General features: G+C 42.8%; 2 protein-coding genes across 2 annotated transcripts in view; both read right to left on the bottom strand.

Annotated features, from left to right (window-relative positions):
• LOC107095582 (ankyrin repeat domain-containing protein SOWAHB-like) overlaps positions 1-798 on the bottom strand; it is a 9,605-nt gene extending 8,807 nt beyond the window's left edge. The window contains exon 1 of the mRNA XM_015391733.1: positions 21-798. Within this exon, the coding sequence (XP_015247219.1) occupies positions 21-689 (669 nt within the window). The 5' untranslated portion in view covers positions 690-798. The remainder of the gene's footprint in view (positions 1-20) is intronic.
• Positions 799-3,777: 2,979 nt separating this feature from the next.
• Positions 3,778-25,744, bottom strand: part of LOC107095581 (protein Shroom3-like) — an 85,492-nt gene continuing 63,525 nt past the window's right edge. Inside the window, exons 6-27 of the mRNA XM_015391731.1 lie at positions 24,430-24,710; positions 24,111-24,354; positions 23,440-23,489; positions 21,567-21,987; positions 21,182-21,442; positions 20,757-21,096; positions 20,513-20,646; positions 18,714-18,863; positions 18,227-18,636; positions 17,940-18,155; positions 17,613-17,805; positions 17,164-17,473; positions 16,987-17,063; positions 14,769-14,860; positions 13,976-14,678; positions 13,705-13,906; positions 13,323-13,468; positions 8,729-8,807; positions 8,074-8,239; positions 7,862-7,983; positions 3,984-4,454; positions 3,778-3,814 (exon numbers count right to left, since the gene is read on the bottom strand). Coding sequence (XP_015247217.1) covers positions 4,101-4,454; positions 7,862-7,983; positions 8,074-8,239; positions 8,729-8,807; positions 13,323-13,468; positions 13,705-13,906; positions 13,976-14,678; positions 14,769-14,860; positions 16,987-17,063; positions 17,164-17,473; positions 17,613-17,805; positions 17,940-18,155; positions 18,227-18,636; positions 18,714-18,863; positions 20,513-20,646; positions 20,757-21,096; positions 21,182-21,442; positions 21,567-21,987; positions 23,440-23,489; positions 24,111-24,354; positions 24,430-24,710 — 4,951 coding nt within the window. The 3' untranslated portion in view covers positions 3,778-3,814; positions 3,984-4,100. The remainder of the gene's footprint in view (positions 3,815-3,983; positions 4,455-7,861; positions 7,984-8,073; positions 8,240-8,728; positions 8,808-13,322; positions 13,469-13,704; positions 13,907-13,975; positions 14,679-14,768; positions 14,861-16,986; positions 17,064-17,163; positions 17,474-17,612; positions 17,806-17,939; positions 18,156-18,226; positions 18,637-18,713; positions 18,864-20,512; positions 20,647-20,756; positions 21,097-21,181; positions 21,443-21,566; positions 21,988-23,439; positions 23,490-24,110; positions 24,355-24,429; positions 24,711-25,744) is intronic.

The following is a 25,744-nucleotide window of genomic DNA, read 5'->3' as shown; positions in this document are numbered from 1 at the left end:
TCCCTGATCGGTTCTGGAACCGGGTCCTGATAATGGACCTGCTGTTCCCTGATCGGTTCTGGAACCGGGTCCTGATAATGGACCTGCTGTCCCCTGATCGGATCTGGAACCGGGTCCTGATGGGTAACTTGTCTTTTTATTGGTTCTGGAACATCCTCTCTTTCTGGGATCTCCTGTCCACTGACTGGTCCAGGGTTGTAGTCCTGATGTCTCCCAGTTGGACCAGCAGCAGCAGGGACAGAGACCAGTCTGTCAAGGGCGGAGGCTGGGACCTGGTGTCCTACCTGGACGGACCCAGCTGCAGATCCAGGACTCAGATCGTCCCTCAGCTTCATGTTGGACCTGTTCTCCAGCTGGTCCTGGTCCGCCTCCATGATGCCTGCCGCCGGCAGGGCGGACCTCCTCCCGGTGGCTCCGACCGGGAGGAGGTCCGCTCCTTCTGTCAGGGCTCCTTCTCCGGGGACATGTCCTCTGTACTTCTTCCTGAGGACCACATTGGACACTCCGTCGATCTTAGTCACTGTCGCCACGGAGTTGACGAACTTTTTGAAGAGTTCTCGGTTCCGGACGTGATCCGGATGTTCCCGCAGGAAAGGCCTGAAGTGGAGCAGCAGGTCCGAGTTCCTCACCGAGCCGCCGCAGCTCTGCAGGAAAACCAGGACCGAGTCCAGAGTGAAGTCTGTGGCCATACTGGGAGCTCCGCTGCCTGCGGGTCTCAAAGGTCGATCACTGGTTTCTGTCGGCTCATCTAAGCCCCGCCCACCGCAAACTCACCTGCTGCATTCCACAAGGTAACCCGGATGTCCGAGCATCACGTGGCTCCTCACATTCTGCTTTAGGAGGAAAAACACAAGATTTCAGATTTTATTATAAATCTGGAAGATTTTATCCAAAATTACATCCAGAAAATTAAATTTCCGAGAAAATAGAATCAAATGTTTGTTTCTGATCTTCCTTCATCTGATCCCTGGAGAACTTTAACCCTGTTTAAGCTTTATAGTTTAGATTCATTAAAATGAAACATCTGATTTAAATATCAACTATCTATGAACCCAGATGTCTAATGTTGCTGCTTTTGCTCCTGTTAAATTTATTGTTTTTATACTAAACATCTAAATGTAAACATTAACCCGAAAAATGGCGATTTGTAGATATTTCCTCATCAAGGCTGTAAAGTTACAGGAAAGTCTTTGCTTGAACTTGACTTTTCAATTTAAATCCATAAAAACTAAACTGATTTGTTTAAAGGTGGCAGTGAGAAAATGTCTTCTGCTTGTTAATAAAGTTTTTATTTCGTATTTCAAATATGAACCTATGAGTCATGCTGCTGACAGAGGCGGAGCTAGATGGGGGGCCAGGGGGGGCCATGGCCACCCTTAGCCTTTTTTTCTCCCTGTAATACAGACGGTGGCAGCAGTAATACTCTCAAGTGGAATATTTAAAACATTTTAATTTTTCATATATTAACAATTACTTGACAACAAACTACTGTGGTTAATTTAATTATAAACATCAATTAATGCTCTTTTCAGAACCAGATTTTGTATTTTATGGGGTAAAGATAAAATGATGCGTCTCTGAAAGGAGTCTTCATTGAAATCATAGATAAATAACTATTTTAATAAAAACTTAATAATCGATTTATGAAGATATTAGTTTTGTAAATATCAATTTTATGCAGAATAATTGTTGATAAAAGTAGGTCAGTAATGACAATGGGAAAGATGTTCGATATCCTCTATACCTTTTATCTAGAAAGCACAGATATTTTAAATATATGCATCTATCTGTTAGCAAAGGTCTTTATTCAGGCTGTTTTCCTGTTGCAATAGTGTAGATTAACCCTTAAGGTGTCCACTTTTGGCCTTTTATAAAAACTTTCTAGTTACGCCTCTGGCTGGTGGAGATTCAAGGTCATCCAGGTCAGAGTCACTCCAAAAAAAGAAAATTAAAAACAATTTACCGGACTTGGTTTCCAAGTTTGAAGAAGTTTTGCTTCCAATCCAGGAAGCGTTTTCAATTCAAATGTCAGGTCCCCCCCTTTGGAATGGGGGTCATTTGAGCGACCCCCATTCCAAAGGGGGGGACCCGTTCATCCGTTTCTATCTGCATGTTTTCTAAACTAAAACCAGGCTTTGTTGGGCTGCTGGATAAAACCTGGAACTAAACGCTATTTCTGACATTTGGAATGAAAAATCTTCCTGGATGGAAGAGAAACGTCTTCAAACCTGGAAACAAAGTCCAGAGGATTGATTTTAATTTTCCTTTTTTGGAAACTAACATCATTATGATGTTTGGCTGAAATAGAACTAACAGCAGAACAAAGACAAAAGAATTAAAAGCTGCTTCAGGTCACGTATGGATATCACACATAAACATTGGCTGTGATAATTAAAGTAGAATTCAGAGGAAAGTGTTTAATTCTAAAAAGAGAATAATAAGTAGGAGCAGCATGATCAGGGTCATGATGTGATTCCAGCAGGAAGCAGAACCTCTGGCAGGTTTGGTCCACGGCGGGATGGCGGGACGGCGCCTCATCAGCGGAAAAAAACAGCCGTTAAATCAACCCTGCTGGATTCATCCTGTCTGATAACTTTATTAGGAAAAAAATCCAAAATGATGTTAAAGGTTTTTATTGGAAGTGTTAGACTGCGGGCCGGCCCAAGGCAGCAGCGAACCAGGCACCAACTAGCAAAAGAGAAATTTGGAAAAATAAAATTTTAAAACTATAATCTTTAAAAAAAAAAGTTTGAAAAAAAAAACTGTACAAAAAATTGTATTTTAAAAAAAATATCTAGAAAATTTGAAATAATAAAATCTGAGAAAACAGCAAAGTTACTCTGAGAGCCGATTTTTGATTAAGACGTTCCTGGATTGCATTTAAAAAAATATCCATTTATAAAACACATTTTCTTTGCAACAATAATAGTGGAGCAAAATTTATTCCATAGATCCAAAGAAAGTACAAATAATTGTGTCTAAAAATGGAATAGACTGTTTGTTAAATCTGTTCATTTATAATATAGGTGAATAAATAAACAACAATAGTCGCCAACAAAGAAAATATGTGAATGATTATTTATTTAGTCTTTTATTTGGCTTCATAATCCTTGTTGAATCAGTGTGAATATTTTTTATTTCCAATTAAAAACAGAGAATCTGTGATGTAATCTAACATTTTAACTGGTTTTCCTAAACATCCAGAAGTCCCAGTTTTTCCAGGAAGAACAGAAACAGAAGGAGCTGAAAAAGTGCTTTAATGGAACAAAAACTTCCCCTTAAATAAGGAGTCCTGCTGCTTTTCTCAAACAGATCCTCACAGCCGGACGATTGAAGGCGCTTTTCTGGGACGACCTCTCGGAGGCGAAGGTCCGTCCCTCCGCGGTTCACTGCCAACAAAATTAAATATCTTTGGGAACCATTTTGTTTTTACGTCAAACGGACCAGAGGATCATCATATCGCCGTGTGATGGAGATCCTCCTGCCTCCTCCATGAGGAGGAGCACTGAGGGAGGAGAAAAGTGCAACAAGCTGCGTGGCGACGGCAGTGACGGCGTTCCTGCTCCGCATGGGAACTACGTCTCCGTCCTTTACGGTCCAGTCCACGGTCGCTGGACATGTGTGCGGGCGGTCAAGGAGGGACGCCTCTATGCAGGTGTCTGGTCCTAAGGAGGTTAGACCTAATGAGGTCCCTTTAAGGACACCTGGGGTCCTAATGAGGTCCCTTTAAGGACAGAGGTCCCTTTAAGGACAGGTGGGGTCCTAATCAGGTCCCTTTAAGGACAGATGTCCCTTTAAGGACAGCTGGGTCCTACTGAGGTCCCTTTAAGGACAGAGGTCCCTTTAAGGACAGGTGGGGTCCTAATCAGGTCCCTTTAAGGACAGAGGTCCCTTTAAGGACAGCTGGGGTCCTAATCAGGTCCCTTTAAGGACAGAGGTCCCTTTAAGGACAGCTGGGGTCCTACTGAGGTCCCTTTAAGGACAGAGGTCCCTTTAAGGACAGCTGGGGTCTGGATGGGATAATAAATTCATTCATTTGAATCTATCCTTTAAAAACCTCTAAGAATGACACTGTAGGTCGGAGGGTTCTGCTCTTTACATCACAGTGATGTCACAGCAGTGGACCTCACGGAGTGGGCGGGGCTTGGGGTTGAGGGACACAGGGCTGAGCTTGGCGTCCGGCCGCCAGCCTCAGTCAGCTCCGCCGGAAGGCTCTCGGTCAGTCGGCTCAGCTGCTCCTCCCGCCGTCGAATGAGGTCATCGAGGTGCCGCTGGCGAATCAGAAGCGAGGGTTTGGCGCTGACAAACCGGCGGTAGTCTTGCAGCTGCGTTTCGGTGAGGTAGCCGGACAGGATGGCGTTGACCACGCGCTGCCGCCGGTCCAGGTTCTCCTTCAGCTCCCGGGCATCCTCGGTTTGACGGAGCAGCAGAGAACGTTTGTGATGAAGGGAGTCCTGAGGAAGAGGAGGAGGAAACAAGCTTGATCAGAACGTTCTGGAAGCTCCTCTCTGGACTTTAGCAGCTTTTGGAAAATTAATCAATAACATTAATTTATCCACTTTTCTGTTTATTAACATGATATTTAAGGAAAAATGTATTTCTTGGGTTTCCACGGCTCAGAGCGCCATCACTGCATCACCAGCAACCAGCTGACGGTATCACCACCCGCTGCAAACATTTACTTTGAAATATTTCACTGTTTTCTGTAAAAAACTGTTTTCCCAACACTTTCATAACGTGAACGTCTGGCCCCTTCATTTCAATTCTATTCAGTTTATTTCTATAGCTCCAATTCACATCATGTCATCTCAGGTCACTTTCCAGTTCACCAGATCATCCAGTCAGATTGATTCAAAGTTTTCTATCTAAGGAAAACCAGCTGATTGCATCGACTCATTGACTCTTCAGCAATCCCTCACACTAAGCATGCTTGTAGCGACAGTGGAGAGGAAAAACTCCCTTTGAACAGGAAGAAACCTCCAGCAGAACCAGGCTCAGTGTGAGCGGCCATCTGCTGAGGCCCACTGGGGTTCAAGGAGACAGAAGCAGACATAGAAAAAGAAGCATAGATACAAACATTAAAGTCACCTTCCAAAGGGGATGATTGAAATAAAATATAGTGTTTTAAAGTAAAAACTTAGATTTCTTTTGTGGTTTTTCTAATGAAACCTAAAGGAGAAATAAAAAGATGGATGATATTTGGTAGGAAAACGATCAGAGAATCCTTCCTTTGTTTCAGACTCATTTTATTTCTCTTTCAGCTTTGAATAATTGGGCTGTAAAAAGTTTGTTTGCCTTTAGATCAACATAATTTACATCCTTCCAGCAGTATTACCATTTTATGCTTCTTCTTTTCATAATAGTTCTAATAATAAAAATGTAGCATCAGTATGAATTATGGAGGATTTTTTATAACATCATTTTGCTTTTTTGACATCTCTGCTAATCTTGGCTAATTCTGTTTTTTTTTATATAAATCATGAATCATCATGTTGTGGCATCTTTATGCTTGTACTTTTTAGCTTCCTGTTTTTAATGTTTTTATCTGCCTGTACAGTGTCCTTGGGTGTTGTGATAAGGCGCTTTCAAATAAAATGTATTATTATTATTATGTTTTTTATTAAATTTAATTGTCCCCTTTTAAATAAATCAACCAAATTAAAGTAATAATAATATTTGGATTCAATGTTAGCAGCTTCCTGTCACAGATTTTCCATATTTCATCGCCTACTGGATGTTAAGTTAGAGGTTGGCTCCCTCTAGTGGTGACAGAAGAAATGTGCCTCGTCATACAGCAGATCAAACCATCAGTGGAAATTTATACTTCGAACCTGAAAAACTGAGAGAAATTTTATTTTAACCCAATTATTGATGATGAATAAATGTGAAACCAGTAGTTCCAGCTGATGGTCTCAGGTCTCCCAGCTCACTATAATGTCTTCAGTCTGGATCCAGGAGTTTGATCTTCAGTCATTTCCTTATTTGATCCTGTTTCGTTTCCCAGAATCCTTTTTGATTTGTTTTCAGTCCTTCTTTTATTTGAAATGAAAACTTTCTCTACATCTCTAAACTTATACCTTATTAATTATGCTTCTCTGAACACATTGTATGTTTTTATTTTGTTTATATTTATGTTTTACTTTCTGCAACCAAACCACAGTTTCAGGTCAAACTTTAAATCAAATGGGAGAAACATTTCAGACATTTAGCTTCTGCTTCAGTCAGAAAAGGAGACATGGAGGATCCAGCTGCCAGGATGCAGTAGAAACCTGATCCATGTATCTCTATTCAACATTTTAGCTTTCATAAAATGTTGCTATGGCAACAAATATAACAAACTTTTCAGTATGAAATTTAGAGCAACACTATTTCGTAACTTTTGGACGTTTTTCCTCAAAAAACCACATCAGTGCGCTGGCAGACAGAAAAAAAAAAGCAGATCCGCGGACGGACGTAAAACTGGGAAAAACAGCGCAATCATCACTTCTTCATGTCTCTAACTACGTTGCTTGCTGTTTTATATCTTAGGGTTAGGGCTAATTGTAATTTATATTCTATATTCGTGAATGGTGCGTCAGATGCGCATACGACGTAAAAAACGTCCAAAATGTACAAAATTACGGTGCATAACTTTTCGTACGATTTCATACGAACTCATAATGAGAATACACTGAATAAATAATCAAACCTCCATCAGAGCCAGCGGTCCTTCACACACGGCTATGCAGAGAGAGGGCTGCTGCAGACGGGCTAACGTTAGCCCTGGACGCTGCAGACGGGCTAAAAGCCCTATGCTTCTGTTCTAACTTCTACCCTAAAATCTATCCTGCAGCCCACCAGCAGAGGGCGCTCACTAACCGACTACATGAGGATCAGAGAGGAAGCCGTGCTGTTGTCTGACAGCAGCCTCTGTAAAAACTTTTTAAAGGAAAGCATAGCATTTAGCATGGTTAGCATGCTTAGCATNGACGGACGTAAAACTGGGAAAAACAGCGCAATCATCACTTCTTCATGTCTCTAACTACGTTGCTTGCTGTTTTATATCTTAGGGTTAGGGCTAATTGTAATTTATATTCTATATTCGTGAATGGTGCGTCAGATGCGCATGCGACGTAAAAAACGTCCAAAATGTACGAAATTACGGTGCATAACTTTTCGTACGTTTTCATACGAACTCATAATGAGAATACACTGAATAAAACATCAAACCTCCATCAGAGCCAGCGGTCCTTCACACACGGCTATGCAGAGAGAGGGCTGCTGCAGACGGGCTAACGTTAGCCCTGGCCGCTGCAGACGGGCTAAAAGCCCGATGCTTCTGTTCTAACTTCTACCCTAAAATCTATCCTCCAGCCCACCAGCAGAGGGCGCTCACTAACCGACTACATGAGGATCAGAGAGGAAGCCGTGCTGTTGTCTGACAGCAGCCTCTGTAAAAACTTTTTAAAGGAAAGCATAGCATTTAGCATGGTTAGCATGCTTAGCATCCGTCTGCATATCCCGCTGTTGATTCAGACCCTCTGATCAGTCTGACCATGGAATGACCTGGACCGTCTCTCTCTCTCTCTCTCTCGCCCTGTTGCAGAAATGAAGAGGCGTCTCTTTAACATTCTGGCCTCTTTCGTTGCACAGATTCCTTCTGACTTTAATTTAATCGCCATAGAGACCCTGACATTAACTTAAAGTCCTTCACTCTGCAGCAACTTTGACTCTGAGGAGTGTTCAGGGTGACCAGGATGTGGGGGGGGGTCCCTACACAATGGTAAATCTCTGAGGTTTAGACCGATGATCATTGCTTCATTCCTGGCTATCAAGGAGTGTGGTTTGATTATGTGTGAAGATGGCCTGCCGTATGTCTCACCCTCTCCTCAGCAGCGTCCTCCGTCATCAGCTCATCTCTGTCCAGAGAAAGCAAAGCGCTGTCCACTCTGGACAGGCGGCTGCACAGAGACAGCAGCAGGTTGACGATCCTCTCCAGATCTCCTGCAGAAAACAACAACCTCATCAGCTGAGTTCACCCCCCCCCCAGCAGGTAAAATGGTCGTGAAGCAGGTCTGCAGGCAGGTTTCCTACCAATGTAGATGCTGTACTTCTCCTTCTCGTTGGTTTTGAGCTGTTCCTGAATCAGCGCCTCCACGTTGGCCCCAAGGGCCCGGTGGCCCCTCTGCTCCTCACACAGAGCCTTCTTCTCACGCTGCAGGGCCTCCAGGTTGATCTGCAGGGCCTCACAGAGCTCCACCTGGTGGAGATGAACGCAAATAGCACCCTTCTTTAAAAAAAAACACTGATTTATTTCAGCCAATGGCTGAAGTCTGACAGTTTATGAACCTTTAAAGACCATTAAGGGTCAGGATAGAGATAATCAAACACATTCTTTATCTTCTTACTTTAAATTTTGTTTGATTTTCTTTTGTTACTAGTTTTCTTATTTCTTTCAGTTCTTAATCATTTTAGGATAATTTACATTCATCCGATATTATCAATAACGCTTGTTTTTAGGATATATTTTAAAGTTATGCTGCCTTCCTTATTTATTTTTTGTTCCATCTCCAGTTTTTATTTGTTGCAGACATAAATAGATGCAGCTTGCTAATCTGACTCAGACATCGTTAACGCGTCGCGGCCCTTTAATTGGTTTTAGCTCAATTGTTGGTGAGGTTTAATCTGAGGGATTAATCGCTCCTTTGCTTTTTTTTTTATATATCTTATTGGAAAGTTAGATGTTTACCTTCCTGGTGTTCAGGTCCATCTCCTCATCCACATCGGTCTCCCCCCGATGGTCTGCATCAAAGATATCAGGCTGAATCCTTGGAAATCAAAACAACAGATTAATAATCCAGAAAATAATCAGATTTAAATCCAGATTTTAAAACAAGCAAAAAGACAAACAGATTTTTTTTTCCTTTGATTTAAATTAACTTAATTTCCAAATGACTGCAAGTTATTTTCTGATAAATTATAATAATTCACTGAAAATGTATCCTTCAATAAATTCAGATTTAGAAAGAAGAATAAAAAAACGTAAATAATTTACGTAAAAAAATGAAAGAAATTTGGTTCTTTTTTTCTAAGGGAAAAAATAATTAATTAAAAGTAAATTTAATGTGTGACATCATTTAAGCTTTAACAAATACAGTGAGGAAAATAAGTATTTGAACACCCTGCTACTTAGATTGTCATCGTAGCTTTTAGCTGACATGATCTAAAAAATAAAAAACTGAAATCACAATGAATGATTTTTTTAACTAGCGTATTTTTCATACGGAAAGCTGCTACTTTTTCGCCAAGCTTTGAACTCTGCCTCTTATCGTCGCCTTTTTCATGGTTTTAATGACATCAGCGGATGTTTTGGTTTGTTGCGTCGTACGGCTATCCTTTACCTGGCAGAAGGTCATGTGATCAGACACACAGTATCCATGGAAAGGAGTGGTATGTTGGTCACATGTCCATCCGCCAGGCAAAGTAGTGCCGTACGACTGAGCGCGAAAAAGAGCAACTGCAGCGACATCAGTTGGTTCAAAGTAGCGCTACAGGTTCAGGATGATCAACATTCACTAAAACTGCTCGCATGCGAAAAAAAGCAAGTTTCCCCAAGTCTGCCAGTGGATTCTGATGGCGTGGAGAAGTGTCAAACATCCACGATCACCAGTGGCGGTTCTAGACCAAATGTACCAGGGGGCCAGGAGGGGGCCAGGGGGGGCCATGGTGTTTTCATGGGGGAACAGAAAAGCATGAAATAAAAAATATATTAAGAGAGCTGCATGAAGTCAAATTTCTATTCAATTAGGTTTAATTAAATTTCTATTTCTTATTAGGTCCATATATATTCACAAATTAGCAATTTTACATATTTTTAACTTAATTTAAGTTAAAATATCAGTTTTCTCTCAAATCTGAATTAGAATTCAAGAAATACTGATGAATTTGGCTGTAAAGATTGGAGTATTGTTTAAAAATGTGTTTTGAAAAAAACATTTTAGATGAAAGCTGGGATCCGATCTCAAAATAAAACTTTTTGGTCATAATTCCACAGACCGTGTTGGGAGGAAAAAGAACACCTTCCTTACTGTGAAGCATGGGGGTGGTAGCATCATGATTTGGGATTGTTTTTCTGCACATGGGACAGGCCGACTGCACTACATTAATGACCTCTCCTTATTACAGCATTGAAGATGGATGGAGGCTGGGTCTTCCAGCATCACCATGGCCTGAAGCACACAGCCAGGATAACCAAGGATTGGCTCTGGAAGAAGCAGATCTAGGTTCTGGTGTGGCCTAGCCAGTCTCCAGATCTAAACCCAATAGAGAATCTTTGGAGGGAGCTCAAGCTCTGTGTTCCTCAGCGACAGCCCAGAAACCTGCCTGATCTAGAGAAGATCTGAGTGGAGGAATGGGCCAAAATCCCTCCTGCAGTGTGTGCAAACCTGGTGAAAACCTACAGAAAAAGGTTTGACCTCTGGAACTGCAAACAAAGACTACTGGACCAAATATTAACATTGATTTTCTCAGGTGTTCAGATACAGTTTTATCATACCAATAAATAGTAAAAAAAAAAACAAACAAAAAAAACATATATTATGATTTCAGAATTTTTTTGTTTTTTTAGATTCACCTACAGTGATAATTTCAGACCCTCCATGATTTCTAAGTGGGAGAACTTGCAAATAGCAGGATGTTGAAATACTTATTTTCCTCATCATATAATCAATAAAAAGCCATTAAAGGTTTGAACCGTTGTGAAAGAAACAGTTTTAAAATGATACTTTATACTAAAATAAAATTATAATCAAGATAAAATATAAAACAATTAACTGATTACAAAATAATTCTGTTCAACTTTGCATCGTGAAACAATTTTAAGGCTGAATAAATATGTTCTCTAATATCTGACTGGAAATATGTGAAAGTCTGTAGATAAATCTTAAAAAGCAGGAAAAGCTTCAAAAGTGACCGAATTACAACAGAGATAAAGTTTTTCACACGTTCGACTGCAGCTGTTGTTCTAAAAGGTGGAAAAACCAGTTTACTTTTTCAAACCAGGACTGGGTGGTTTGGACTTTTTTCTCCTTCATAAAAAACTAACTTCATTTAAAACACAGAAATATGTTTAACTTGTTCGTCTTACATTCAAATTAGTTTGGTCTGAAACATCTGGGTGTGACAAAAGTACAAAAATCATTACATTACTTTATTTGATGAATGACTAACATTTACTTTTAAATGTTTTCTTTATTTATTTACTTAGTCTTTTTAAATTGAATGAATAAAAACATTTATTTGCTCAGTGTATTGACTTATTTATGAATATAAATGGACCAAATGTTAGCAGTTACAGCAGCTGACCACTAGATGTCAGTGTTGACCAACAGCAGAAGGACACCAGGTTCTCCTGAGCTTTTCTTTGTCAGATTGTCTCCATTTTACTGTCACTTTCAGGTCAAAGTGTGTTTTTGAGCGTGAGGACATTTGAGGAAAGACTGAGGAAACGTTTGGAGGCTGAAATCTGGCTGCTGTGAAGCAGTGATCAGGTTAGTCTGGTCTCTCCAGTCTTTCCTGAAGATGCCACCTCAGACTGGCTCTGACAGTCAGCCAAGAAAAACACTCTGTGACCTCCAGGTTACCTCATCGCTCCAGCTGACAGCGAGTTCTGAAGGCTTTACATCCCCTCAAGCTAAAGTGTTGACTTCCGGTATTGAAATGTTGTTCTTTCACTGAACATTCAGTTCATTAGAAACATGTTTTCTAATTAGAAACATGTTTCTAATGAACATCGAGTTCATGCTCAGCATGTCGCTTTCTTTTCAGAGGTCTTCCTCAGCTCCGTCAGCAGTGATAAGGAGTTTGTCAGCGAACACAGTCTGAGTGATAAAGGCTTTTTCTTCAAGGTTTCTCCCTGATCTTCAGCTGCTTAAAGCTCAGCCTGCTGTTGACCTCAGCAGGTATAAACATGCTGATTGTGACCTTCTGTCTGACACAGAAAACTTGGGAAGAGCAGCACAGCTGCAGCTTCTACCTGAACACTAAGAAACATTGTCCTGATTAAAAGCTGCTTAAGGAGCAATTAAACCCAAGACTGGGAAATAATCTTAGTATCTGTCCAGAAAAAAATCTGTCTGAAGTCTAAGATCAATTTGGAACAATAAATATTCACTTTCATTTAAAGCTTCACGTTAAAAATTCTGTTTTTTATGTTTCTTATCCTTCAGTTTTCTTTTGAAAGAACTCCCAGTTTAAAGACCTTCATTTTGAAAGTCTGGGCTAAAAGTATTGCTTTAAATGTTTCAGCTCTTATTTTGAAAGTTCTGTTAAATCCTCATTTGTAAACCTGTAAACCCCTAAAATTAGTCAAATCACAAAACTGAGACCAACACACAAAGAACAAAGTATAGAAAAAATGCTGCAATCATGTAAAACTGAGCAGCAAAATGCAAACGAGCTGCAAATACATAAATGATGTTAATACAGAAAACACATGCAAAGCAAAAAGTAGCAAAAACAAAGCTTTTTAAAAGGTAAAAGTCGCAGCATTGTCTATGTTCTCATCCCATATAAGCGGATAATCATCGCCCCCTAGTGGTCTGGAGTATTTTCATTAGAAAGTTGTTTTAACTACTTGCTGCATTTTTACTCTCCATGTTTTTGGTGTTAGCATCGTGTATGTTTGCTATTCTTTGCCGAACCTTCTGAATTTGGTGTGAAATCAAAAGACATTTCCATCCCAATTTGACCAATCAGAGGCCTCCTGTCCTGTCTACTCAAATAAACCAACTTTATGTCTAAATCTGAAGCGGATAGAGTTAGCTCCAGGACGTAGCGTCGGATCCCATTTCCTGTACTGATCGGGCACAGAGTGATAAAACAGAAAAGATTATAAGGCCTTTGTTTTCTCAGGAAATACATTATTAACCTTTAAGACGTTATAGTTTATAGTATAATTTTTGTGGAGGGAAAAACGTCATTTAGGTCTTTTTAACAAAATAAAATTGAGGGCGACCCAAATGTATATCTGGATACGTAAATAAGCTGATAGCGCATGCGCAGGACGGATCGTGCTTCCAGGGCCGATCGGGTAGTGACGGGTGCAGCAGAGTGTCTACGGAAGGGGCGGGGCATATCTGCGTTAACGGCAACACACGCAGACGACCTGGTTTCCGAGCATAAACCAGCCTTAAAGGGTCACTGACTGCTAAGCTGCAAACATTTGTGGGATTTTTTCAACTCTGCAGGATTAGCAAACCGAAAAATCACGACAGATTGGATCTAAAGTATCAACTCAGAAACAGCAGTTTCACCTAGAACACTTATTGTAAGGTCTGAAGCACCTTTCACTCCGGGATGAACCGCCTTTCTGCTCCTCCTGGGCTCCAGCAGTCGGGCTGCTGTTGGAAAAGATCTCCTCCATCAGCTTCATAGTGCTCTCACCCCCCCAGGTGTCCAGCAGGGGCGCCAGAGAGCGCTCCTGCAACACCTAAACACCAGAACACAGAGCAAAAAACCAAACATTAAGCAGATTTAAGCAGCAATAAATCACATTCTGCTCAGTTTGAAGTGAAATCCACTTTTTGTTTCAGAAGAACATTTAAAAAACAACAAAACTGAACTAAAAAAAGATCATCCATCAGAGAATCTGATCTAATACCATCCATTTAGTTTTAGTTATTTTTGTTGCGCTCTATAAAAGCTACCAGGAGTCAAACTACAGACCAGCTGACGAGCCAGCGCCTCCACTCTCAGCTCCTCTGCTGTCTTCTCCCTCTTGGGTAGCGGGTCGTACTCAAAGACGAAGACGTCCTCGGCGTCGGTGGACGTACCGACGGAGCTGGACGGCTGCGGCTTTGAGGGAGGAGGGGACTGAGCCGAGGACCTCCGGGCCGGTTCAGAGATGTTCACGGTCTCTGGGTCAGAGCTTTGAAGAACAGAGGGACAGTTAGTGGGCAGAAGGTTTAACGGTTAATCTGGATGTTTGGGAACAAACCTCTGTAACGGCTGATATTCAGGTTCCATCTCAGCTGGAGGAGGTGGGGGAGGAGGAAAGTCCTCCATGATGTCCATGTCCCTGAAGGGTGGAGTTAGAGGAGGGGGAGGGGGAGGAGGAGGTGAAGGATTTTGGAGGAAGACCTCATCAAACTCCCCCTGAAGGTTTCCCGTTGACGTCTGCAGCTCCTGCTGCTCAAAGTATCCGAGGAGGCTGGATTCAGAGATCCTGAGAGAGGACAGGTGTGGATGGGCTACCTGATGGGAGGGTGTGGGGCTCCCACTGGTGTATGGTGGCGGGGCCGATGTGACTGGTGACACTGGTTTGCCGTTTTCAGCAGTACTTCCTATCAAGTCCAAACTGAGGGCTCTGCCTCGGTGTCCGTCCCTCGACGCTTCGTCTAACATTCTGCCGTCGCTCAGACTGTGTCTCGTCGGTCTGTCTCCGTTTCCACCGGCGGCGTTTTTCCCTCGTTCGCCATCACTGGTCGGCTGGACCTCCGGGAAAGAAATGGAGTCCAGGTTGGCCTGGCTTAGCCTCTCAGCTGCTCTCCACTCAGCAGCGCCACCTTCCTGCTGACGCTCAGCAGGAGAGAAGGGGCAGGGGAGGCCGACAGAGGCTGCTAAGGTGGAGGTGCTGTAGGCTTTGACACGTTCCGCGTTCCTCTGTCGCTCCCTGCGACTGACGGGAGGGTGAGAGACGTCTGGAAGCAGAGGAGAGAAAAGATCCCAGCCTCAGTTTGGAGGGAAATGATTTAATACTGTTAGATTTCTGAGTGCATTAACCACCTCACCTGGAGAAGACGCTGCAGGCTGGAGATCGCTGTCCCTGTGCTGGGAGGACTGAGGAGGATTAAGGCTCTCTGATGCGTGGATGTTCACAGGTCTGACAGACAAAGAAATAAAAAACATTTTAATGTTAATTAGACCTTATGTGTAAATGATATAGCAGGCCTACAAGAATCAACTAAAATGTTTACAATCAGAGGTGATATTAAAAATGCAAATAGCTTCTGTGCATCTTTTTAAAATGTTCTCTTAACTTCCTGTCCTTCATTTGATTCTCTTTTTTATCTTGGGTAATGTTATTCTAACTCCAGCTCCCCCTGTTCTCCACCGTTTAGACAACATTAATCATGTATTCTTGTCTTTCAAATGAAAACAAAAATTCCTCCATTCTCTGTAGCTCTTTGACCCCTAAATGTTTAACCATATGGAAAATGGTAAATAATGGAAATAAATAAAGAGTTTTAATCTGCATCTATTCATTAATCTTCTATTAGGTGTATTCTCTTCTCCCTGAACTTAATTTTCCAGCAACATTTTAGTCTGTTAGCTGGGCAACATAAAGCTGGGCAACATAAAGCTGGGCAACATAAAGCTGGGCAACATAAAGCTGGGCAACATAAAGCTGGGCAACATAAAGCACGTAATAAGCAGGGTGGCCAGCACTCATCCCTGAGGAACACCTCACCCACATATTTTTGAAGAAATTAAAGAAATCAATTCGCTGTGGGTTTAAAATGCAAACTTCTAATTCAGAACCAGGTGGATAAAAATAGAGCTACATGTAACAGAATAGAAGCAAAGTTTAGATTGTATCTATCCTTTTGCTTCCTGCCACCCTTTCCTCCCTCTTTGGTTTTCATTCTCATTATATCTCTTCTCAATGACTCCAACATTAATTCCTCATTTATTTATTTTTTTTTTTCACTGTGTTTTTGTCCCTTTTATCCATAAATATTACTCCTCTGTGACTCTGAGACGTCCAAACATTTATGTTGTTGGTTTATGTTGTTGAACACAGACAGCAAACCATCATCATCTTCAGAGCAGATCTTATATTCCTACAGGATGCTTACAAAGAGGTCTAATATGTACTTCTGGTGTTGCTGACAGAGTATTAGTATTAGTTTGGACCATCCTTCCATTGTCTTACAAGCTTAAATCCCTACTGGGCTGGCGAGGGGTGCTGGTGTCTACGGGCGAGAGGCGGGTTCCACCCTGGACAGGTCGCCAGTCCATCGCAGTATCAGTTTGGACCAGTTAGCATAATAAGTTTCATATATCTTCCAGCTTTTAACAGTATTTAATCAAGTGTTTTTCAATATTTAAAAATAATGAATATCTTTATAATGTAACAAACAACTATGATATCTGCTTTCAATGACTTTTATTCATTGATTATATAATCAAAGATATTACGGAATAAAGATATAAGCCATAAAGATTGATGCTAACATATAATTGCTAAAGCTAGCTTACTTTTATCAAAAAACATACCTGTCATATATTTTGTTTTCACCATAGGTCCCCTATGAGTAATAAGGTAATAGATGGTCACCTGTTTACTAAGAACTCTGCAGGTAAGATAGGAAACTTATATGTTTATGAAACTTCTCTGTGACCCATTAGAACCTGAAAGGATCCTGCCAGTTTGCAGTAATTATTCTTCAGGTATCCCTTGGGTACCCCATTAAGTACACTTTAGGTAACCTGTAAGTTTGGACAACAGTAAGTTTTAATTGTTTTTGATAAAGCTTCTAGTTAGAGTGGCTCAGGTTATCCTGAGCTACCTCTATAGTTATGCTGCTATAGGCTTAGACTGCTGGAGGACATAGGGACCCCTTTTTCATCATTCTGCTTCATTCTATCTCTATTCTCCCACTCTGCAGAATCTGTTAGTTCAATCTCTAACGTTCTCATCAGAGCGTCGGGTCGCACAGTGAGAGAACAAACATGGTGAGCTGTGAACTTTTAAACCCTGCGGTTTCGTTGTAAAGTTTGAGATGTAGCTGCATGCAACAATTGAAAAAGGGCAGGACTAAGATGACTATCAGACACATATTAAAACACTTAAAGTAAAAAAGTATATATAGATACTATATAGACACCATTTATATAGTTTCAATGCAAGGAAAGATAATTTTGGGGAGACTTACATTTAAATAAAACCAAGAGAGACCTGTGGATAGTCTGTTTGAATGTTCTATGAATGAAGATGCGTCCTACCTGTCTGCAGCCAGAGCACAGCGTCCAGATTCAGAGAAGGAGACACCAAACATCTTGACATCTCCTGAAAATAAGTTCTGACACACAAAACGTTCTGTCAGTGCGACTCCCTTCTTAGCATGGGGCCTCTCCTGGTACAGTAATTTGTAAAAGCTTGTAAGCTTATCTTAAGATTACCTGGTCAGGTTTCTCTGTGGTTGGAGACGAGCGAGAGCGAGCGTGTTTGGGTGAGTGTTGCTTCTCCAAACGCTCCAGGAGATCCTCAGCCGAGGCCGACCTCCCAGACCTGCGACCTGACCCGGCCCTCTGCAAAGCCTCGTTGAGTTTCGGAGAGAGTCCAGGCTTCTGTTGTGGTTCAGCGTTTTGCCTTTCTTGGCCTCGGTGCAAATCTTTCCTCGAAGACCGACTGTAATTGTTTATTCCTTCTTCAGGTTTCAGATCTTGGATGATTTGGGTATTTAGATCAAGACTGGAGCTGGAATGAGAACTGAGAGAATGCAGACCTTTAGGAAGAGCAGGAAAAGATCAACAACCATCAAAAACAATCTGCTGGCAATGCTATCCACTGAACTCCACTTGGTAGCGTCTAAAACCAGGCAGTAAAGCAGGTGTCTGAGGTTGTTTACCCAGGAATCGGTTGAGCTGGAGGTCTGGGAGTCGTCACCCTGCCTGGATAGAAAAGGTTTGATTGAAGGCTCCTCAGGTCAGATCCAAGAGTAAGGGTGGAGCAGAGCGAGCTCTCTTCAGAAAGGATGCCCTGATCTTGGCCGATGTCCTGGACGGAGAGAAGGCTAGAGCTGGAGGAGAGGCTGTACGCGTCTATGGAACAGGAGAAGAAAGATATGTGTCATGAGCAGAAAAACTTCACAACATTCAGTTGTTTTGGAACAGGGACACAGCAACATGGCGCTGAACACCATGACAAACCAAACAGGACCCGGATCTTCACTGACCTGTGTGGAAGCCCTGCTCAGGCTGGAAAAACGCACTGCGTGGCCTTGGTCCACTCCTGTGCCCCCCCTCTTCTCTCCTGACTCCTCGCTTCCTCTCCACGTACTCCATCAGAGCGTCTTGGCGAACTTGCCGTAGATCAGACCTCGACACAGCTCCAGTACCAACATGACTTGCTGCAAGTTCAAACATCTTCCGTCGGTCTGCTACACTAGTTTCTGAAGAACCAGAAGACATTAGACAATGACCAGGTGAACAACTGTTTTTAGAACTACTGAGATCCTTTTACCTCCTCCGCGTCGGAAGAGGGCAGCCGTTTCTGGATCCGAAACTCCAACTTCATTCATATTCTCGGGTTCTGAGTAGGAGCGTTTCTTCTTGTCCGCTGTCAGACGTTTGCGGCCACAAATCCTTGTCAAAGGAGGAGGTCCAACGGGTGGAACGCTGGGGAGGGGTGGCGGACTCTGGGCTCCATTGTCTGGGCTGACCACATGCCTCTCCTTCGGCGTATGGGGGGAAGTGACTTGTGGGTGATGGGTAATGGCAATGCTCTGGGGTTTGGGCTTGGTTTTTGGACCTTTTTTCTCCAGCGAGTGGTACCTAGCAGGAACGGGGAAAGGCTGAGGACCACTTGAGGAGCTTAGGTCTCTCTGTCTGGAGGAAGTGCACTGGGTAGCTCTCACAGAATCCTTGCAAGATCTGCTTGTAGAAATACCCAACATCAGGTCAAGAACATACTCATGTTGGAGAACTCTGAACCTTGTTAGCTTTCTGACCTGCTAGAGGATGTGTCCTGCAGGGGATCCGGTACCTCCTGGAGTTCCTGCTGCCAATGGGAGTTCTTGTTGACTTCTCCTTCCTTTGAGCCATCCAGCTGAAAGCTGCTGCGGCTTCTCTGCAGGGCTGAAAGAGGATCAGCTGGAGTCCTGAAGGACAAACAGCAGGAAGTTCACCTTTGGATGTGCAACTCTGGCCATAGTCAGAATAAATCCAGGAAAGCAGAAATGCTTTTAGGATTAGGCAAGCATAATCTGAGATAAACACCAGAATCAAGAGCCAGAAAAATCTGTGAAAAGAAAGAACAATCCATATTCTAATACCCCATAGAACCGTCTCAGAAGCAGTGGCTCAGTCCAGACATTTCCTGACTGATTCGATCAACCCTTCATGTTGTTGTGAGCAAATTCACCAATGCTCTTCTTTTCAGGGCTGCTTCAGTAGATGGAGGCATGCATACATTTTATCTTTGCACATCTCCCAACACAGCGTTTTCAATCGGGTTGAGGGCGGATGCCTGAACTTTGACTAGACCACTGCAATGCTGTGTTTCTTTCATTTTTAGGCATTCTGTATAAAATCTAATGCTGCTTTTGGATCCATGTTCCTTTGACGCCTACCTATGACTTTAGGAAACTTTGGAGCACAAAAGAGTTTGGGATCACGTCGACAACTGCAAGGTACCCTATCCAAGCGGATGCATTTGTCAAAAGTACAGTGCTTCTAAAATCTCATACTTGGTTAAGATGCTATGCTGCAAACCAACTGTAAGTCATGCTGCTATTCCTTAAAGAGAAATGAGACTAACACTCATATTTTTCATCTTCCACCTATCCAGGACCGGGTTTTGGGGGCAGCAGTCTCAGCAGAGACTCCCTGACTTCCCTCTCCTCAGAAACCTCCTACAGGTCTGCTGTAGGAGACATAGTCCCTGCAGAGAGTCCAGGGTCATCCCCTGGGCCTCCTCTAGGTGGACTGTGCCTGGAAGCATCTCCTAAGGGAGGCATTCAGGGGGCATCGGAAAAAGATGTCCGAGCCACCTCTGCTGACTCATCTTGAACTGGAGAAGCGGTGTTCTGTCAGAACAGCATATGCTGTCAGATCGGCATATGTTGTTCTAATACGCATGTGCAATAGAGAATTATTCCCACGTTGAATTTTTGTTATTTAAGTAGTAAAAAAAAACATGTGCAGGGAATTTAAATTTGGTTCGATTAGGTTATGTTTGAAATCATAGAAAACATTGCATGTGGTTTATATTGTGACTGAATTCATTCAGGTTAGATAAAAACTAATCGTATGCCGATCTGACAGCGTATGTTGATCTGACAGAACAGCGGCTCCACTCCAAGCCTCTCTCAGATGGCCAAGCTCCTCACCCTACCTCTGAGGGAGTGACTAGCCACCCTACGGCGGAAGCTCATTTCAGCCACTCGTATCCAGGATCTTGTTCTTTCAACCATGGTCCTAATTTCATGGCCATAATTGAGGGTAGGAATATAGACCGAAAACTTTCCCTTTTGGCTCAGCTGCACCAGTCTGCCATTGGTGGTTTGCCACCAGTCGATCTTCCACTCCATGATTCCCTCATTCCTTAAAGGAAATCCAAGGTACTTGAACTTCTCATTTTGAGAAAATAGGCTTTCTCTCTCAACCCTTCCCTACCAACGCTACTTGTTCAGTTTGTCTCTAGTCCTGTGGCGGACCTTAGCCTTGGACCCGCTAACTGAGGCCTGTAGAGTCTGAGCTAAGGCTTTTTCAGTTGAACATTCTCTTGTTTCCATTTAGACTTTCCAACCTGTTCCTCATGAATTCATTGCTGGCTCCTCGGTAACTCATCGTCCTGTGGGTTTTGGTCCCTTTCGTGCTCCTCTCCAGCATATTTCTGATGTCCTCTGCTCCACAGGGGGAACTCCGACCTTTTTCAGTCATCTGAATAAAAATCATAAACATAAAGTAGCAGATTTGTAAAAAATGCTTTAGAAATCTGATGCATTTAAGTTGAGGTTGCAGGAAATCTGAATTTCGGTGAGAAGACTCACCCCTATATGTAGAGCTTTGCTATAGGAGTTGCTGCTGTGGCTGCGTTGTTTCCCCCCCTCTTTCCGACGCTCAAAGTGACTGATTTTTTCCAGAACGGAGAGACTGCGGGCTGGGCTGTTGGTGCCATTGCTGCCATGACTGTTGGGGCTGGCGCAGCGTTGGACCTCAGCGAGAGCAATCTCCAGGCGGGTCAGAGGATGCTCAAAGTCCGAGTCTCTGTGTTTCCAGTGCTGGTGCTGAGAAGCTGCTGAGCCAGGACCGGCTGTGGGGGGCACCTGGCCCTGGGCAACCCTTGAAGATTCGGATGGTTCTGAATGAACACCAGACTGGTCTCTTGGTCTGAGTGAAAAGAAGCACAACATCATCATGAAAGATTAAGGGAAAGGAGGCTGTGAATGAAGCAGCAGGAGGATCCCGTACGTACCGGGTCTTGTCTCTTGAGTCACTCCTCTCCTGGCAGGGTAAGGTTCTAAGATCTGGGACTGAGTGGACTGGGCTAATCCTGAGTTCATGGTTCTGTTCTTGTTGGTCTTCCTGGCTTAAAAGTGATTCCTGGAAGTTCTGGCTGAGTGGTCCATAGTTTCTGGAAGGTTTTTGGGGTCGAGTCGGACCCTCGGATCCCCCTCCAGTAGGTTTTGCATACGGCCTCTGGGCGTCGCTGTCGGACTCCGGTTGCTGGTGCCAACTAAAGAGACCAGATTTAGTTAAAATGAGCAGAAAAAACAAGAAAACAACAACTCTTCAACCTGCAAATAATAAATAAGACTGTCTCTTCTCTGGTTTAGGGAGTAACTAAATCCAAAGCTCACCTGTCTGCCTCTGGAACCCGAGACCTGAGCTGTGAAGTGCTGGGTCCGGAATAGGAGGAGCGGGAATAGGCTGAAGAAGTTATACTTTGGTGGCCATTTTCTGCAGCTGATGCTGGTTCATCCCTCACCCCCTCGCTCCTGACTCCCTGCTGCCGGCCACTCTCCTTGGTCAGGGCTACATAGACCCCAGAAGGACCTGGACCTGAGCTTGGTATCTGGGCGTACTGTGGCTCAGGCTGGGGAACTGGGTATACGCTGGCAGGAAGAATAAGACGGCTTGGCGGGGGGGAGGGTAGGGGCTCGGTTGGGGACGGGGGCTGGGAGAACCCTCCGCCCTGTCTGGGCTTTATGGTGGGACTGCTCTCTGGACTCTTCTCCATCACAGTGTGGAGCTGCCCTTCAGCGCCATATGATCCTTTTGCTGTAACAAAGGTGAGACATCAGCGTTTGTCGGGTAAATTTCTCATCTGAACAGGATTTCCTTCTTCTTTTCTATGAAAGTCTTTTTAATCTGTAGCTCTCCAGGCTTTCTGCTCATCTATGAAAAGTTTATGACCCAATATGTGGAGACCCCAGGGGACAGTCCATTACTGTCTTTGTCCCATGCATCTCTTTTGGGTTGAACTTTTGAAAGACATATATCTATGTTTCCTCAGATTAGTGATTTATTCTGTGAGACATATAGAAAACCGAGAAAACTGCTGACCAAACCCTCCATAGGAGACTGCAGGAACTTAATTCCCTTTACTCTAGAGCAGGCCTGCCCAAAGTCGGCCCTCAAGGGCCACTATCCTGCACGTATGATGCTACGTTCACACCTAAAGCGCTTTGGAAATGTTCATTTACTGTCTGGAAAGCTGTAATAAACAAAATTTCATTTTGTATATACTCTGTGTAAACAAAATGAAAATAAAAGTTGTCTAAGTTTAAGTTCGGGCAGCAGAAGCAGCTGGTTTACATGCAAAGTCTACGGTTGACGTGCATCAAAAGGTCCTGCAGCGTCTGGAGCAGCAGGAGCAGCACGCCATGAGCTTCTAAGCATCTGAGGCGTGACGCGCTTCAGAAGCAGCAGCTGCTGGAGTTGGAAATATTGAGCTATAGCTGCTGGACGCGCCGCATCAACCAATCAGAGAAGCTGATCTGGGAGCTGGCAGGGAGTCAGACGCAGCACTGCTGATGCAGAGCGCTATGATCACTCCTCTGAAACAGTTTATTAACGCCTAAATTAACTTCAATTGTAGAAACCTGCCGGCAGAATATGTTGGCTTTTATTATCCTGCTGCCTGCAGTTTGTAGCACAGACCTGAAAAACGCTAACATCTACTTCCAGCCGCCACCAACAGGAGGGGAAAACCCTGGAGAGGCGAGCGGGCCTGAGGCAGCTGCTGCTGGGGATTCCCAGTGACAGCGCAGCGCCGGTATGTGGGGGTCTGAGCGGCTCCCACAGAGAAATAATCTTTGAAGGCAGGATGGTAATCTGGATGAACTGACTGCACAGACCATGTTTTCAGGAGGACTTTCTCACTTCAACATAGATTCTAACTACTTTCTACCCGCTGATCACAGCTAATATAGCAAAGCTGCTCTCTGGCATCGAACACAGGAGCAGCAGAAGCATCTGGACTCACTTTACTGGACGTCTGACCTTAATGTGGATCAGAGATGAAGCAGCAGAAGCTTCTTTGCTGCTGAAATTGTGTGCGATCTGAACGTAGCATTAGAGGTTTGGTTGCTTCAGCACAACTGATTTAATTGAAAGCTGATTAACAGGAAGTTGCTGATCTGCAATCACCAGAATCGGTGAAACCTCTAAAATCTGCAGGACAGCGGGCCGACTTTCAGCAGGCCTGCTCTAAGGTCAGTGTGTGGTTACCTGGAGCCAATTGACCGCTAGAGTGATGCCAGGAGCCTTTCTGCAGAGACCTGCATGGAACATGAGAATAAAATCAGATTATCTACATGTTTCATCTCCTTCACACAGTCCTCACACTTTACATCATCTTTTGAACAAAAGTTTATTGCCATCATTTATTGAGGTTTTTTTTTAAAGTGGGGCAATATTTTTTGTTGTTTAAAAATGTTTTTGAAACTAAAAAAAAGATTAAAAACATTAAAATATATTTTTTTCCGTTTTGAAGGGGTCGGGACTTAGAAGACATGGAGTTTAGATCCGTTATTTTTTAAAACCAATCAAACAAACATAAAATATCAATGACTTTTTAAACAAACTTTAGTTCCTATGGTTCCTGAACACACCATCAGGGAACTGTTGTTCAGGGACCAAAGCTCTTAGTCATCATTCCACACCCCGTGTCATCTAAACCCACCTCCACCTCAAAAAGCAACAATCTGAAACAGAAAAAAACTTGAATCTAGGAAAAATAAAAAAATTTTTTTATATATTTTCAGATTTTAATCTTTTTTTCTGAGTTTAACAAAAATGTTTTGGTCAAACTTTATGGCTCCATATTGTTCAGCTCATAAATCTTAAATGGTTCAAAGCATTTTTTAGATTTTTATTTTGTCGCTGCCACAGCTACCCACCGCAGCGAGCGGCCGTGGTCCAGACTGGACCAGGAGTTCGGCCTCTCGTGGTTCCTGATGGCGGCGTAGCTGTCGCTGCGCCTCGGTGGAGCCGGGGCCCCCTTCAGGCTCTCGTAGGAGTTGTGGCTGGCCGCCTGGCCCCAAATGGGTCCCACACTGTGTCGGTTTGAAGCGGGTACGCCGCCGCCGCCGCTGCTGGCATTGCTGCCATTTGCACCGCGGTAGCAGACCCCCCCAACTGAACCTACAGCATCAGCCAAATATTCGCTATTAGTTAAAGAAAAACGTCCCTCAGCTGGTTGATCAGCAGGAAGCTGACCTTGAGGATCCCTTCCTGGCCCCGATCTTCTGGACAAGTTCAGCTCATGCTCTTGAGACAGACCATGCTGGGCGTCATAAACCGTCCGGACGTAACGGATGTCAGCCTGCAGCATCTCTGCACTCCCCCCTCCCCTCTGAGGGACGGTCTCCAGAGAATAGGAGCGCTCTGGACTGAACGAAGGCGCCGAGGCGAGGTACTCTGGAATACTGGAACTGGTAGAGAAGGAGGAGTAGGCCGAGTCCCGCTTGCTGTGCAGGTGATCGATGCTGTTTGAGGACCTGGAACAACATTAAAAAGACTTTTAGGATGAGGACAGGGAGGGAAATGAAGATAAATATGAACCACAGCATTCAGGCGCTCGATTCCTCACAGGATCCGCAGCTGATCAGAGGTGATTAGAGGTGATTGGAGGTGATTGGAGGTCACTGATGAGAACATTAAAGATTAAACCCCACAGCGAGGGACTGTGCAGGAAATAAAAGGTTAACAGGATTTCATTTTGTTTATCATTTTCAATATGTTTTAGAAAGAACTAAACTGAACTGACTAAAGCTTAACCCTATAATGCCAAATGTATCGTATTTGATACATACGGTTTTGCGTCTGACACCTTTTGCATAATTTAATAGTAAAAACTTTGCTCAAAATCCTATTGTACACAATCAAATATACCTGATAACAGAGGGGAGAAGACACAAAATATTATCTTGACTTATCGCATAGTAATAAATTATTAATATCAAAAATGTATTTCTGTTTTTTCTTTTTACATATTTTGTTAAAAGGCCAAATAAGGAATTCAAACCAAAAGAAAAGAAATTTCCTGTTTTGTTTTATTCTTGGATCGGGCTTTAAAGGGTTAAATCTGAAAGCAAATATACAAAATTATTTAGTTTGTTAATCTCAGTGGATTAAATTAAATAGATTGCGCTAAATTAGATTCGACTGATGATGATGTGTTATTTCCTGGATGTTTGGACGTACGGGGCACAACAATGGAAATAACTACAATAAAATTATTTCATTCTGTTGAATTATAAAATTGTTTTGAATCAACTAAATTAATCATTAATAAAGATGAAATACTCATTAATTAAACAATCAATTTTCTTGATAAGATAACTCTCATTATAAATTAATTATTTTATTTAATAATCATTTAATAATCAGATTAAAAAAGGAACGGCTTAGAAATTTAGCTGAAGTCATTCTGGAAAAAAACATTTAAAGACTATTTTAAATTAAATAAAACTTGACATGAAAATATCTTAAGAATCTTAAATGGACTTTTTTCTTGATAAACCAAAAACAG

Source organism: Cyprinodon variegatus, unplaced genomic scaffold (assembly GCF_000732505.1).
Source record: "Cyprinodon variegatus isolate N-32 unplaced genomic scaffold, C_variegatus-1.0 Scaffold558, whole genome shotgun sequence".
Lineage (NCBI taxonomy): Eukaryota > Metazoa > Chordata > Actinopteri > Cyprinodontiformes > Cyprinodontidae > Cyprinodon > Cyprinodon variegatus.
Note: the sequence above shows the minus strand (reverse complement) of the source record. Positions and strands in the feature narration are given on the sequence as shown.